The sequence below is a fragment of the Lates calcarifer genome, linkage group LG3, assembly GCF_001640805.2.
Source record: "Lates calcarifer isolate ASB-BC8 linkage group LG3, TLL_Latcal_v3, whole genome shotgun sequence".
In the NCBI taxonomy this organism is placed as follows: Eukaryota; Metazoa; Chordata; class Actinopteri; family Centropomidae; genus Lates; species Lates calcarifer.
Genome location: NC_066835.1, coordinates 22,065,121 through 22,077,543, shown reverse-complemented (window position 1 = coordinate 22,077,543; position 12,423 = coordinate 22,065,121). Strand labels below are relative to the sequence as shown.

The 12,423-nt window shown below is 40.7% G+C and overlaps 4 protein-coding genes across 18 annotated transcripts in view; all 4 read right to left on the bottom strand.

The window, feature by feature from the left end:
• The window catches only part of LOC108891232 (gastrula zinc finger protein XlCGF57.1-like), a 9,037-nt gene extending 8,572 nt beyond the window's left edge, over nt 1–465 (bottom strand). The window contains exon 1 of the mRNA XM_051069510.1: nt 291–465. Coding sequence (XP_050925467.1) covers nt 291–465 — 175 coding nt within the window. The remainder of the gene's footprint in view (nt 1–290) is intronic.
• LOC108891238 (oocyte zinc finger protein XlCOF6.1-like) overlaps nt 1–555 on the bottom strand; it is a 21,693-nt gene extending 21,138 nt beyond the window's left edge. Inside the window, exon 1 of the mRNA XM_051069635.1 lies at nt 458–555. Within this exon, the coding sequence (XP_050925592.1) occupies nt 458–465 (8 nt within the window). The 5' untranslated portion in view covers nt 466–555. The remainder of the gene's footprint in view (nt 1–457) is intronic.
• LOC108891235 (gastrula zinc finger protein XlCGF57.1) overlaps nt 1–6,758 on the bottom strand; it is a 32,553-nt gene extending 25,795 nt beyond the window's left edge. The window contains exon 1 of one of the 4 annotated variants that reach the window (XM_051069480.1): nt 6,050–6,758. In XM_051069480.1, coding sequence (XP_050925437.1) covers nt 6,050–6,224 — 175 coding nt within the window. In that variant the 5' untranslated portion in view covers nt 6,225–6,758. Of the gene's footprint in view, nt 1–528; nt 2,430–6,049 lie in introns of those variants that run through there. The other 3 variants (XM_018688345.2, XM_051069448.1, XM_018688346.2) reach the window with 3 other exon arrangements.
• Nucleotides 1–12,423, bottom strand: part of LOC108891233 (oocyte zinc finger protein XlCOF6) — a 16,176-nt gene extending 3,753 nt beyond the window's left edge. The window contains exons 1-3 of one of the 12 annotated variants that reach the window (XR_007812682.1): nt 12,103–12,423; nt 10,103–11,389; nt 2,427–4,328 (exon numbers count right to left, since the gene is read on the bottom strand). Coding sequence is in view for 9 of the 12 variants with exons in the window: in XM_051069407.1 (XP_050925364.1) it covers nt 4,077–4,160; nt 9,935–11,389; nt 12,103–12,277 (1,714 nt within the window). In the remaining 3 variants the exon portion in view is untranslated. Of the gene's footprint in view, nt 1–2,426; nt 5,337–8,095; nt 11,390–12,102 lie in introns of all 12 variants that reach the window. The other 11 variants (XM_051069407.1, XM_051069396.1, XM_051069412.1 and 8 more) reach the window with 11 other exon arrangements.

Here is a 12,423-nt window from a genome sequence, read left to right as displayed (position 1 = left end):
CGTTGTCAGTCTGGGTTGTAATGAAATAACAGAGTATATCCAGTAGGTGGTGCCACGGGTCGGTTGTTGGGTTTGCTTCATACTTACAGTTAATAATGTCATTGTTCCCGAAGAAAAACTAAATGTTTAGCTTTGATCTTCTTTAGTCGATTGATGCGTAAAATCCTCAGGATACAGTATTTTAACAGCAGCCCGGTTTTAAAATGCTAATTGTCCATGTATGACAAAGTCTACCCTAAAAACAACCACATCCTGGGAGCATTAGAAGAAGAATAAACACATTTTCTAACCTGATTCTCGCCGCCTTGAGTCTCTGTTTGGGACCAGATCCAACAATTTCCTGTTGCGGTCGATCTCCTTCTTATAATCGGATATTTTTCTCTCCAAATGTCCGAACAGATCTTTACGAACTGAAGTCAGCAGCCGCCGTTTGAACGAAGCTTTAAGCTCCTGAAACCTGGACATCTTTAACAGATCGTAGAGTCAAAGAAGAAAAGGCACCGGTGGTGGTTTTATCGTCATTTAGACCTGGCTGACTCGTTTCCTCTGCTCCTGTAACAAACAGGCTAGCTTTGTTGTACCGAGACCCGGAAATGAAACATGCATTCCGGTACTTCCCTGGCCTTCAGAATAAAAGTCTCTCTTTCTAATGTCTGTGTAGGTTCTCGGTCATCCAGGTCATGATAGCCTTAAGGGCTGAAGTTGAAGGCAACTGGACTTCTTTTAGGTTTCTTGAAGACGTTTCACCTCTTATCCAAAAGCCTTCTTCAGTTCTGAAAACTGGTTGGGGAGTCCCAGGTATTTAACCTCTGGTGGATGGTTATGGGAGTCGTTGACCCGCCCTGACATCATGTGAGTCGTTAGGGTCACTTGTTTCAAGGTGTGAATGGGGGTTAAATCTCCTGGGTAAGGATCTCAGGACTGCGTTGTAGGTGAAGGTTGGTGTTGTAAGGACTGGTTGTTTGGTGGTTGTTTGGTTTCACCTATGTACATGCCCAAGCTCACAGGCCCAAGGGGAAGAACACAAGCACCTGAGAGATGCCCTCAAAACTTGTGGTTACCCCAGTTGGACCTTTTTGAAAACTGCAGCTGGTTCCAGAAAGAGAACCAACAACGTGGTAGTGAAAGAAAAACAAAACAAGAGAAACAACATAGTTATTCCATATGTGTCCGGGGTATCTGAAAAACTCAGGAGGATCTTCAACAAACACAGTATCCCTGTGTATTTCAAACCCGGCAACACACTCAGACAGAGACTGGTACATCCTAAGGACAGACCACCACACACCCACAAAAGCAATCTGGTGTATGCAGTCCAATGTAACGAGGAATGCGAAGACCTCTACACTGGCGAAACAAAACAACCACTACACAAACGCATGGCCCAACACAGGAGAGCGAACTCCTCAGGTCTGGACTCTGCTGTCTATTTACATCTAAAGGAGAAAACCCACTCATTTGAGGACAACAAGGTCCACATCTTGGACAGAGAGGACAGATGGTTTGAAAGAGGAGTAAAAGAAGCCATCTATGTAAAAGTAGAGAAGCCATCTCTCAACCTAGGAGGAGGTCTAAGACACCACCTATCTCCAATCTACAATGCCGCCCTTTCATCCCTTCCCAGGAGACTTAACAATTTGGCCTCTAGGGAAAAACAACCTTTCACAAATGGCCTCATGTGACTCCAACGACTGTGGTTACAACACAATGGGGCACTAACGAAGTCGAAACTAATGTTTTCTACCAACGGCCGTCACCTTAACGACTGTCGTTGACACATAGAACACAAAGGATCCGTGACATCATCGGTCTTGTGAAAGTCCTGCCACATAAGACGTGACAATGTTGTTGTGTCTTTTCTCCTGTTCCTCACCAGCTGATGTCTGTAGCTCTTCTCTATGTCTTCTCACTGACTCGATGCAGGCCCAGTTAGGGTAACTACATGTCCTAAGTGCTGTCTTGAGGTGTCGTGTTCACAGCGGGGGTCAGGAGGCTTCTCCAAAGCTTCACACCTTAGAGGCCCCATGATAAAATACTGTGTCAAATCAGAGCTAATCTGTTTTACCATTCTTATTTAATGTTAGAGAAGAAGACAAACACAGACATCAATGTTCATTTTTGACATTTATTTGACTAAAATATTTAAAAAATAATTCCATGAAAACAAACTAATTACATTTCATAGACAACACAAAGTCCATAATCCCTAATCTTTTCATTTCCTCCGTCGTGTTCTCTCTTTCTGAAGTTAATCTACTGCAGGTGATACGTTTTATTTATGTTGTAATCTCATCTCCTTCTACTTTTACCCCACGGCTCTCCGTGTATCATACACCTCCCGTTGTTCGCACAATACCCTCCAGTCTCTAACCGTGTTTGAACCGCAGAGACCCAGAAATGGAAGACAACTTTCAGTATATCCCAACCTTCAGAATAATAGTCTCTCCTCGTGAAATTACTAAAATACAATTGTAGAACAAGATGCTACATACAAATAAAGACTTAAATGTAATGTATGACAATTTAGGTTTCTTGAAATGACTGGTTCCAATTTAATCGGACAAATCTGTAACTTGAGTGAAGAAATACTCTCAGTTGTCAGTTCATTAGGTCTACCGAACGAAAACTAATGTAAAGAAATACTTTACTCCTAGGCACTTCAATCTTCAGCTATAACACAGAGGTTTAAAAAGCTGATTTTGTCAGAGGCACAGTTCAGCCTCTCCAGCCTACATACAGTAAAACACAAAGTCCTGAGAGGAAAATAATCACAATGCTCATTAAACATTATTTGAGCAAAAGCCTGAGAAGTTATATTTTAAATACTACAAACAGAATAACATAAAATCAACAAAGAATGAGAAAGAAAAGCAGAATCACTTCTTAATCTAATCAAAGTAAATACATGAAACTCAAACATAAGTTTTCTTAACTGAAACACAGCTCAATCAGCAGCTACACAGCAGAGCTGCAACAATAGGTTTATAATTGATTTACTAATCGACAGAAAATTAATCTCAAACTATTTTGATAATTATTTTATAGTTTGTCATTCTGAAGCAAAAATGCTAAATATTTACAGCTTCCAGCTTCTCAAACATGAGGATTTGCCGTTTTACTTTTTCCCTGTTGGACAGTAAACTGAATACCTGCTGACCAAAACAAAACATTTGAAGACGTCAAACATGGGAAAAGATATTAAGTATATTCACCATTTTCCGACATACTTAAGACAAAAGAATTAAATCAGAATCAAACAGAAGTAGAAAACAGTCATGTCAAATTGTGTCAGATGCAGCCCCCGTACAACTTCATTTGTCACAATAAATTGTCCATAATTGTGTAAACTGTGTAAATTGGTCGACTGAATCTTTTGTTACAAACACTACAACTGAAGCGTTTTCCCCGTGTGATGTGTCATTCGGTCTTCCAGACTTTGTTTGTCTGCGTACTTTTCGTCACACAATGAGCAGTTAAATGGTTTACCCCAGTGTGGGTTAACATATGTCGTGTTAGCTTTGACTTACGTGAAAATGCTTTACCACAAACTAAGCAACTGAACTGTTTATCCTCTATGTGGGATGACATGTGGCATGTTAGACCTGATCTACGTGCAAATATTTTGCCACAAACTGGACAAATAAATGATTTCTCACCTATGTGGCTCAACATATGGCTTGTAAGATTTGATTTGTTTGCACATGTATGACCACAAACTGAGCAACTAAATTGTTTCTCTCTTGTGTGGGTCCACATGTGGCTTACTAGATTTGTTTTGTTTGTACATTTATGACCACAAACTGAGCAACTAAATGATTTCTTATTTGTGTGGGTCCACATGTGAAATTTTAGACCTGATCTGTGTTCAAATCCTTTGCCACAAACTGAGCAACTGCATGGTTTCTCTTCTGTGTGGGTTAACATGTGTGTGCTTAGAAGTGATTTTATTCCAAATTTTTTACCACAAACTGAGCAACTAAATGGTTGCTCCTCTGTGTGGATTAACTTGTGTAATGAGAGAGATTTATTAAGTTTAAATTTTTTACCACAAACTGAGCAACTAAATGGTTTCTCACCTGTGTGGGTTAACATGTGGGATGTTAGAAGTGATTTTTGTCCAAATCCTTTACCACAAACTGAGCAATTAAATGGTTTCTCACCTGTGTGGGTGAACATGTGGTATGAGAGAGATTTATTATATTTAAATTTTTTACCACAAACTGAGCAACTAAATGGTGTCTCACCTGTGTGGATCAAGATGTGGGATGTTAGAGAGGATTTACGTGAAAATCTTTTACCACAAAATGAGCAACTAAATGGTTTCTCACCTGTGTGTATTAACTTGTGGAATGAGAGAGATTCATTACGTTTAAATTTTTTACCACAAACTGAGCAACTAAATGGTTTCTTATCTGAGTGGGTTAACATGTGGGATGTTAGAGAGGATTTATATGAAAATCTTTTACCACAAACTGAGCAACTAAATGGTTGCTCCTCTGTGTGGATTAACTTGTGGGATGAGAGAGATTTATTACGTTTAAATTTTTTACCACAAACTGAGCAGCTAAATGGTGTCTCACCTGTGTGGGTTAGCATGTGTCTGTTTAGCTGTGATTTTAATCCAAATTTTTTACCACAAACTGAGCAACTAAATGGTTCCTTTCCTGTGTGGGTTAACATGTGTTTTTTTAGACCTGATTTATCTGCACATTTTTTACCACAAACTGAGCAACTAAATGGTTCCTTTCCTGTGTGGGTTAACATGTGTTTTTTTAGACCTGATTTATCTGCACATTTTTTACCACAAACTGAACAATTGAATCGTTTCTCATCTGTGTGGGTTGCCATGTGCCTTCTTAGAGTTGATGCATATACACATTTTTTACCACAAACTGTGCAGCTAAATAGTTTACAATCCTCACGGTCATCCCTCTTTGAGCGTGGAGTAACTTCCACGTCTGACCATCCACTGTCCTCTTCATCAGTACCTGCTGGTCTCTGAAAAAGAGCAAATTCCTCCTGTTCTTCTTTAATGTGGGGGGGCTCTGGGTCCTGCTGGTCCAGTCCAGAGCTCCACTCCTGCTGCTCAGGGTCCTCTGAGTCTCTTTCACGGTCATCACTCTTTGGATGAGGATGCCAGTCTCGATCCAACTTCCTGTCTAATTCTGATCCTCCACAGTCCTCTACTGGTCTCTGAATGAGACAGAGTTCTTCCTGTTCTTCTTTAATGTGGGGGGGCTCTGGGTCCTGCTGGTCCAGTCTGGAGCTCCACTCCTGCTGCTCAGGGAAAACTTCTTCTTTAGTCTCCAACACCTGCTGGACGTCTGCAGGACACACTGAAAAACACAAACACAGAGGAAAACCATGAGTTTATGTTGAAGCTTGACATGGCTGTGTTAGATTGTTGAACGATTTCATTATCATGGGATAACTCCACATCTATCCAAGACATGTCCAGACTCAACCACAGAAATATCAGTCAATACACGGGTATCCTTAGAGACAGATGATGCTCAGGTAGATCAAGTTAGTGTGTGCACACCGGAAATTACAAGGGACTTAACGTTGTCAGTCTGGGTTGTAATGAAATAACAGAGTATATCCAGTAGGTGGTGCCACGGGTCGGTTGTTGGGTTTGCTTCATACTTACAGTTAATAATGTCATTGTTCCCGAAGAAAAACTAAATGTTTAGCTTTGATCTTCTTTAGTCGATTGATGCGTAAAATCCTCAGGATACAGTATTTTAACAGCAGCCCGGTTTTAAAATGCTAATTGTCCATGTATGACAAAGTCTACCCTAAAAACAACCACATCCTGGGAAGAGCATGGCATTGGCAAATGCACTAAATACGAACAAACCAGATGTATTAATGTATAACCGAGTAAACAGATTGAATTCATAAAGCTCAAACTGTCACAGTGACTTTGTGGAACAGAAGAGGAAACAAAGAGGAGCTAGCTGCGGCTAACACGCGGTGTAAGGACGGTGTAGCTCATTTAGCGCCTCCTCGATGCAGCATTAGAAGAAGAATAAACACATTTTCTAACCTGATTCTCGCCGCCTTGAGTCTCTGTTTGGGACCAGATCCAACAATTTCCTGTTGCGGTCGATCTCCTTCTTATATTCGGATATTTTTCTCTCCAAATGTCCGAAAAGATCTTTACGAACCGAAGTCAGCAGCCGCCGTTTGAACGAAGCTTTAAGCTCCTGAAACCTGGACATCTTTAACAGATCGTAGAGTCAAAGAAGAAAAGGCACCGGTGGTGGTTTTATCGTTATTTAGACCTGGCTGACTCGTTTCCTCTGCTCCTGTAACAAACAGGCTAGCTTTGTTGCACCGAGACCCGGAAATGAAACATGCATTCCGGTACTTCCCTGGCCTTCAGAATAAAAGTCTCTCTTTCTAATGTCTGTGTAGGTTCTCGGTCATCCAGGTCATGATAGCCTTAAGGGCTGAAGTTGAAGGCAACTGGACTTCTTTTAGGTTTCTTGAAGACGTTTCACCTCTTATCCAAAAGCCTTCTTCAGTTCTGAAAACTGGTTGGGGAGTCCCAGGTATTTAACCTCTGGTGGATGGTTATGGGAGTCGTTGACCCGCCCTGACATCATGTGAGTCGTTAGGGTCACTTGTTTCAAGGTGTGAATGGGGGTTAAATCTCCTGGGTAAGGATCTCAGGACTGCGTTGTAGGTGAAGGTTGGTGTTGTAAGGACTGGTTGTTTGGTGGTTGTTTGGTTTCACCTATGTACATGCCCAAGCTCACAGGCCCAAGGGGAAGAACACAAGCACCTTAGAGATGCCCTCAAAACTTGTGGTTACCCCAGTTGGACCTTTTTGAAAACTGCAGCTGGTTCCAGAAAGAGAACCAACAACGTGGTAGTGAAAGAAAAACAAAACAAGAGAAACAACATAGTTATTCCATATGTGTCCGGGGTATCTGAAAAACTCAGGAGGATCTTCAACAAACACAGTATCCCTGTGTATTTCAAACCCGGCAACACACTCAGACAGAGACTGGTACATCCTAAGGACAGACCACCACACACCCACAAAAGCAATCTGGTGTATGCAGTCCAATGTAACGAGGAATGCGAAGACCTCTACACTGGCGAAACAAAACAACCACTACACAAACGCATGGCCCAACACAGGAGAGCGAACTCCTCAGGTCTGGACTCTGCTGTCTATTTACATCTAAAGGAGAAAACCCACTCATTTGAGGACAACAAGGTCCACATCTTGGACAGAGAGGACAGATGGTTTGAAAGAGGAGTAAAAGAAGCCATCTATGTAAAAGTAGAGAAGCCATCTCTCAACCTAGGAGGAGGTCTAAGACACCACCTATCTCCAATCTACAATGCCGCCCTTTCATCCCTTCCCAGGAGACTTAACAATTTGGCCTCTAGGGGAAAAACAACCTTTCACAAATGGCCTCATGTGACTCCAACGACTGTGGTTACAACACAATGGGGCACTAACGAAGTCGAAACTAATGTTTTCTACCAACGACCGTCACCTTAACGACTGTCGTTGACACATAGAACACAAAGGATCCGTGACATCATCGGTCTTGTGAAAGTCCTGCCACATAAGACGTGACAATGTTGTTGTGTCTTTTCTCCTGTTCCTCACCAGCTGATGTCTGTAGCTCTTCTCTATGTCTTCTCACTGACTCGATGCAGGCCCAGTTAGGGTAACTACATGTCCTAAGTGCTGTCTTGAGGTGTCGTGTTCACAGCGGGGGTCAGGAGGCTTCTCCAAAGCTTCACACCTTAGAGGCCCCATGATAAAATACTGTGTCAAATCAGAGCTAATCTGTTTTACCATTCTTATTTAATGTTAGAGAAGAAGACAAACACAGACATCAATGTTCATTTTTGACATTTATTTGACTAAAATATTTAAAAAATAATTCCATGAAAACAAACTAATTACATTTCATAGACAACACAAAGTCCATAATCCCTAATCTTTTCATTTCCTCCGTCGTGTTCTCTCTTTCTGAAGGTAATCTACTGCAGGTGATACGTTTTATTTATGTTGTAATCTCATCTCCTTCTACTTTTACCCCACGGCTCTCCGTGTATCATACACCTCCCGTTGTTCGCACAATACCCTCCAGTCTCTAACCGTGTTTGAACCGCAGAGACCCAGAAATGGAAGACAACTTTCAGTATATCCCAACCTTCAGAATAATAGTCTCTCCTCGTGAAATTACTAAAATACAATTGTAGAACAAGATGCTACATACAAATAAAGACTTAAATGTAATGTATGACAATTTAGGTTTCTTGAAATGACTGGTTCCAATTTAATCGGACAAATCTGTAACTTGAGTGAAGAAATACTCTCAGTTGTCAGTTCATTAGGTCTACAGAACGAAAGAAATACAACAGTCATATAACAAAAATCTCTTTCAGATAATCTGTCTAAAGAAACAGACACTAATGATCAGTTAAGACTTTTACTTGACTAAAGTAAGTAAAAAGAATGTCATTAAAAATTTCCTAGGCACTTCAATCTTCAGCTATAACACAGAGGTTTAAAAAGCTGATTTTGTCAGAGGTACAGTTCAGCCTCTCCAGCCTACATACAGTAAAACACAAAGTCCTGAGAGGAAAATAATCACAATGCTCATTAAACATTATTTGAGCAAAAGCCTGAGAAGTTATATTTTAAATACTACAAACAGAATAACATAAAATCAACAAAGAATGAGAAAGAAAAGCAGAATCACTTCTTAATCTAATCAAAGTAAATACATGAAACTCAAACATAAGTTTTCTTAACTGAAACACAGCTCAATCAGCAGCTACACAGCAGAGCTGCAACAATAGGTTTATAATTGATTTACTAATCGACAGAAAATTAATCTCAAACTATTTTGATAATTATTTTATAGTTTGTCATTCTGAAGCAAAAATGCTAAATATTTACAGCTTCCAGCTTCTCAAACATGAGGATTTGCCGTTTTACTTTTTCCCTGTTGGACAGTAAACTGAATACCTGCTGACCAAAACAAAACATTTGAAGACGTCAAACATGGGAAAAGATATTAAGTATATTCACCATTTTCCGACATACTTAAGACAAAAGAATTAAATCAGAATCAAACAGAAGTAGAAAACAGTCATGTCAAATTGTGTCAGATGCAGCCCCCGTACAACTTCATTTGTCACAATAAATTGTCCATAATTGTGTAAACTGTGTAAATTGGTCGACTGAATCTTTTGTTACAAACACTACAACTGAAGCGTTTTCCCCGTGTGATGTGTCATTCGGTCTTCCAGACTTTGTTTGTCTGCGTACTTTTCGTCACACAATGAGCAGTTAAATGGTTTACCCCAGTGTGGGTTAACATATGTCGTGTTAGCTTTGACTTACGTGAAAATGCTTTACCACAAACTAAGCAACTGAACTGTTTATCCTCTATGTGGGATGACATGTGGCATGTTAGACCTGATCTACGTGCAAATATTTTGCCACAAACTGGACAAATAAATGATTTCTCACCTATGTGGCTCAACATATGGCTTGTAAGATTTGATTTGTTTGCACATGTATGACCACAAACTGAGCAACTAAATTGTTTCTCTCTTGTGTGGGTCCACATGTGGCTTACTAGATTTGTTTTGTTTGTACATTTATGACCACAAACTGAGCAACTAAATGATTTCTTATTTGTGTGGGTCCACATGTGAAATTTTAGACCTGATCTGTGTTCAAATCCTTTGCCACAAACTGAGCAACTGCATGGTTTCTCTTCTGTGTGGGTTAACATGTGTGTGCTTAGAAGTGATTTTATTCCAAATTTTTTACCACAAACTGAGCAACTAAATGGTTGCTCCTCTGTGTGGATTAACTTGTGTAATGAGAGAGATTTATTAAGTTTAAATTTTTTACCACAAACTGAGCAACTAAATGGTTTCTCACCTGTGTGGGTTAACATGTGGGATGTTAGAAGTGATTTTTGTCCAAATCCTTTACCACAAACTGAGCAATTAAATGGTTTCTCACCTGTGTGGGTGAACATGTGGTATGAGAGAGATTTATTATATTTAAATTTTTTACCACAAACTGAGCAACTAAATGGTGTCTCACCTGTGTGGATCAAGATGTGGGATGTTAGAGAGGATTTACGTGAAAATCTTTTACCACAAAATGAGCAACTAAATGGTTTCTCACCTGTGTGTATTAACTTGTGGAATGAGAGAGATTCATTACGTTTAAATTTTTTACCACAAACTGAGCAACTAAATGGTTTCTTATCTGAGTGGGTTAACATGTGGGATGTTAGAGAGGATTTATATGAAAATCTTTTACCACAAACTGAGCAACTAAATGGTTGCTCCTCTGTGTGGATTAACTTGTGGGATGAGAGAGATTTATTACGTTTAAATTTTTTACCACAAACTGAGCAGCTAAATGGTGTCTCACCTGTGTGGGTTAGCATGTGTCTGTTTAGCTGTGATTTTAATCCAAATTTTTTACCACAAACTGAGCAACTAAATGGTTCCTTTCCTGTGTGGGTTAACATGTGTTTTTTTAGACCTGATTTATCTGCACATTTTTTACCACAAACTGAGCAACTAAATGGTTCCTTTCCTGTGTGGGTTAACATGTGTTTTTTTAGACCTGATTTATCTGCACATTTTTTACCACAAACTGAACAATTGAATCGTTTCTCATCTGTGTGGGTTGCCATGTGCCTTCTTAGAGTTGATGCATATACACATTTTTTACCACAAACTGTGCAGCTAAATAGTTTACAATCCTCACGGTCATCCCTCTTTGAGCGTGGAGTAACTTCCACGTCTGACCATCCACTGTCCTCTTCATCAGTACCTGCTGGTCTCTGAAAAAGAGCAAATTCCTCCTGTTCTTCTTTAATGTGGGGGGGCTCTGGGTCCTGCTGGTCCAGTCCAGAGCTCCACTCCTGCTGCTCAGGGTCCTCTGAGTCTCTTTCACGGTCATCACTCTTTGGATGAGGATGCCAGTCTCGATCCAACTTCCTGTCTAATTCTGACCCTCCGTAGTCCTCTACTGGTCTCTGAATGAGACAGAGTTCTTCCTGTTCTTCTTTAATGTGGGGGGGCTCTGGATCCTGCTGGTCCAGTCCAGAGCTCCATTCCTGCTGCTCAGGGTCCTCTGAGTCTCTTTCACGGTCATCACTCTTTGGATGAGGATGCCAGTCTCGATCCAACTTCCTGTCTAATTCTGATCCTCCACAGTCCTCTACTGGTCTCTGAATGAGACAGAGTTCTTCCTGTTCTTCTTTAATGTGGGGGGGCTCTGGGTCCTGCTGGTCCAGTCTGGAGCTCCACTCCTGCTGCTCAGGGAAAACTTCTTCTTTAGTCTCCAACACCTGCTGGACGTCTGCAGGACACACTGAAAAACACAAACACAGAGGAAAACCATGAGTTTATGTTGAAGCTTGACATGGCTGTGTTAGATTGTTGAACGATTTCATTATCATGGGATAACTCCACATCTATCCAAGACATGTCCAGACTCAACCACAGAAATATCAGTCAATACACGGGTATCCTTAGAGACAGATGATGCTCAGGTAGATCAAGTTAGTGTGTGCACACCGGAAATTACAAGGGACTTAACGTTGTCAGTCTGGGTTGTAATGAAATAACAGAGTATATCCAGTAGGTGGTGCCACGGGTCGGTTGTTGGGTTTGCTTCATACTTACAGTTAATAATGTCATTGTTCCCGAAGAAAAACTAAATGTTTAGCTTTGATCTTCTTTGGTCGATTGATGCGTAAAATCCTCAGGATACAGTATTTTAACAGCAGCCCGGTTTTAAAATGCTAATTGTCCATGTATGACAAAGTCTACCCTAAAAACAACCACATCCTGGGAAGAGCATGGCATTGGCAAATGCACTAAATACGAACAAACCAGATGTATTAATGTATAACCGAGTAAACAGATTGAATTCATAAAGCTCAAACTGTCACAGTGACTTTGTGGAACAGAAGAGGAAACAAAGAGGAGCTAGCTGCGGCTAACACGCGGTGTAAGGACGGTGTAGCTCATTTAGCGCCTCCTCGATGCAGCATTAGAAGAAGAATAAACACATTTTCTAACCTGATTCTCGCCGCCTTGAGTCTCTGTTTGGAACCAGATCCAACAGTTTTCTATTGCGGTCGATCTCCTTCTTATAATCGGATATTTTTCTCTCCAAATGTCCGAAAAGATCTTTACGAACCGAAGTCAGCAGCCGCCGTTTGAACGAAGCTTTAAGCTCCTGAAACCTGGACATCTTTAACAGATCGTAGAGTCAAAGAAGAAAAGGCACCGGTGGTGGTTTTATCGTTATTTAGACCTGGCTGACTCGTTTCCTCTGCTCCTGTAACAAACAGGCTAGCTTTGTTGCACCGAGACCCGGAAATGAAACATGCATTCCGG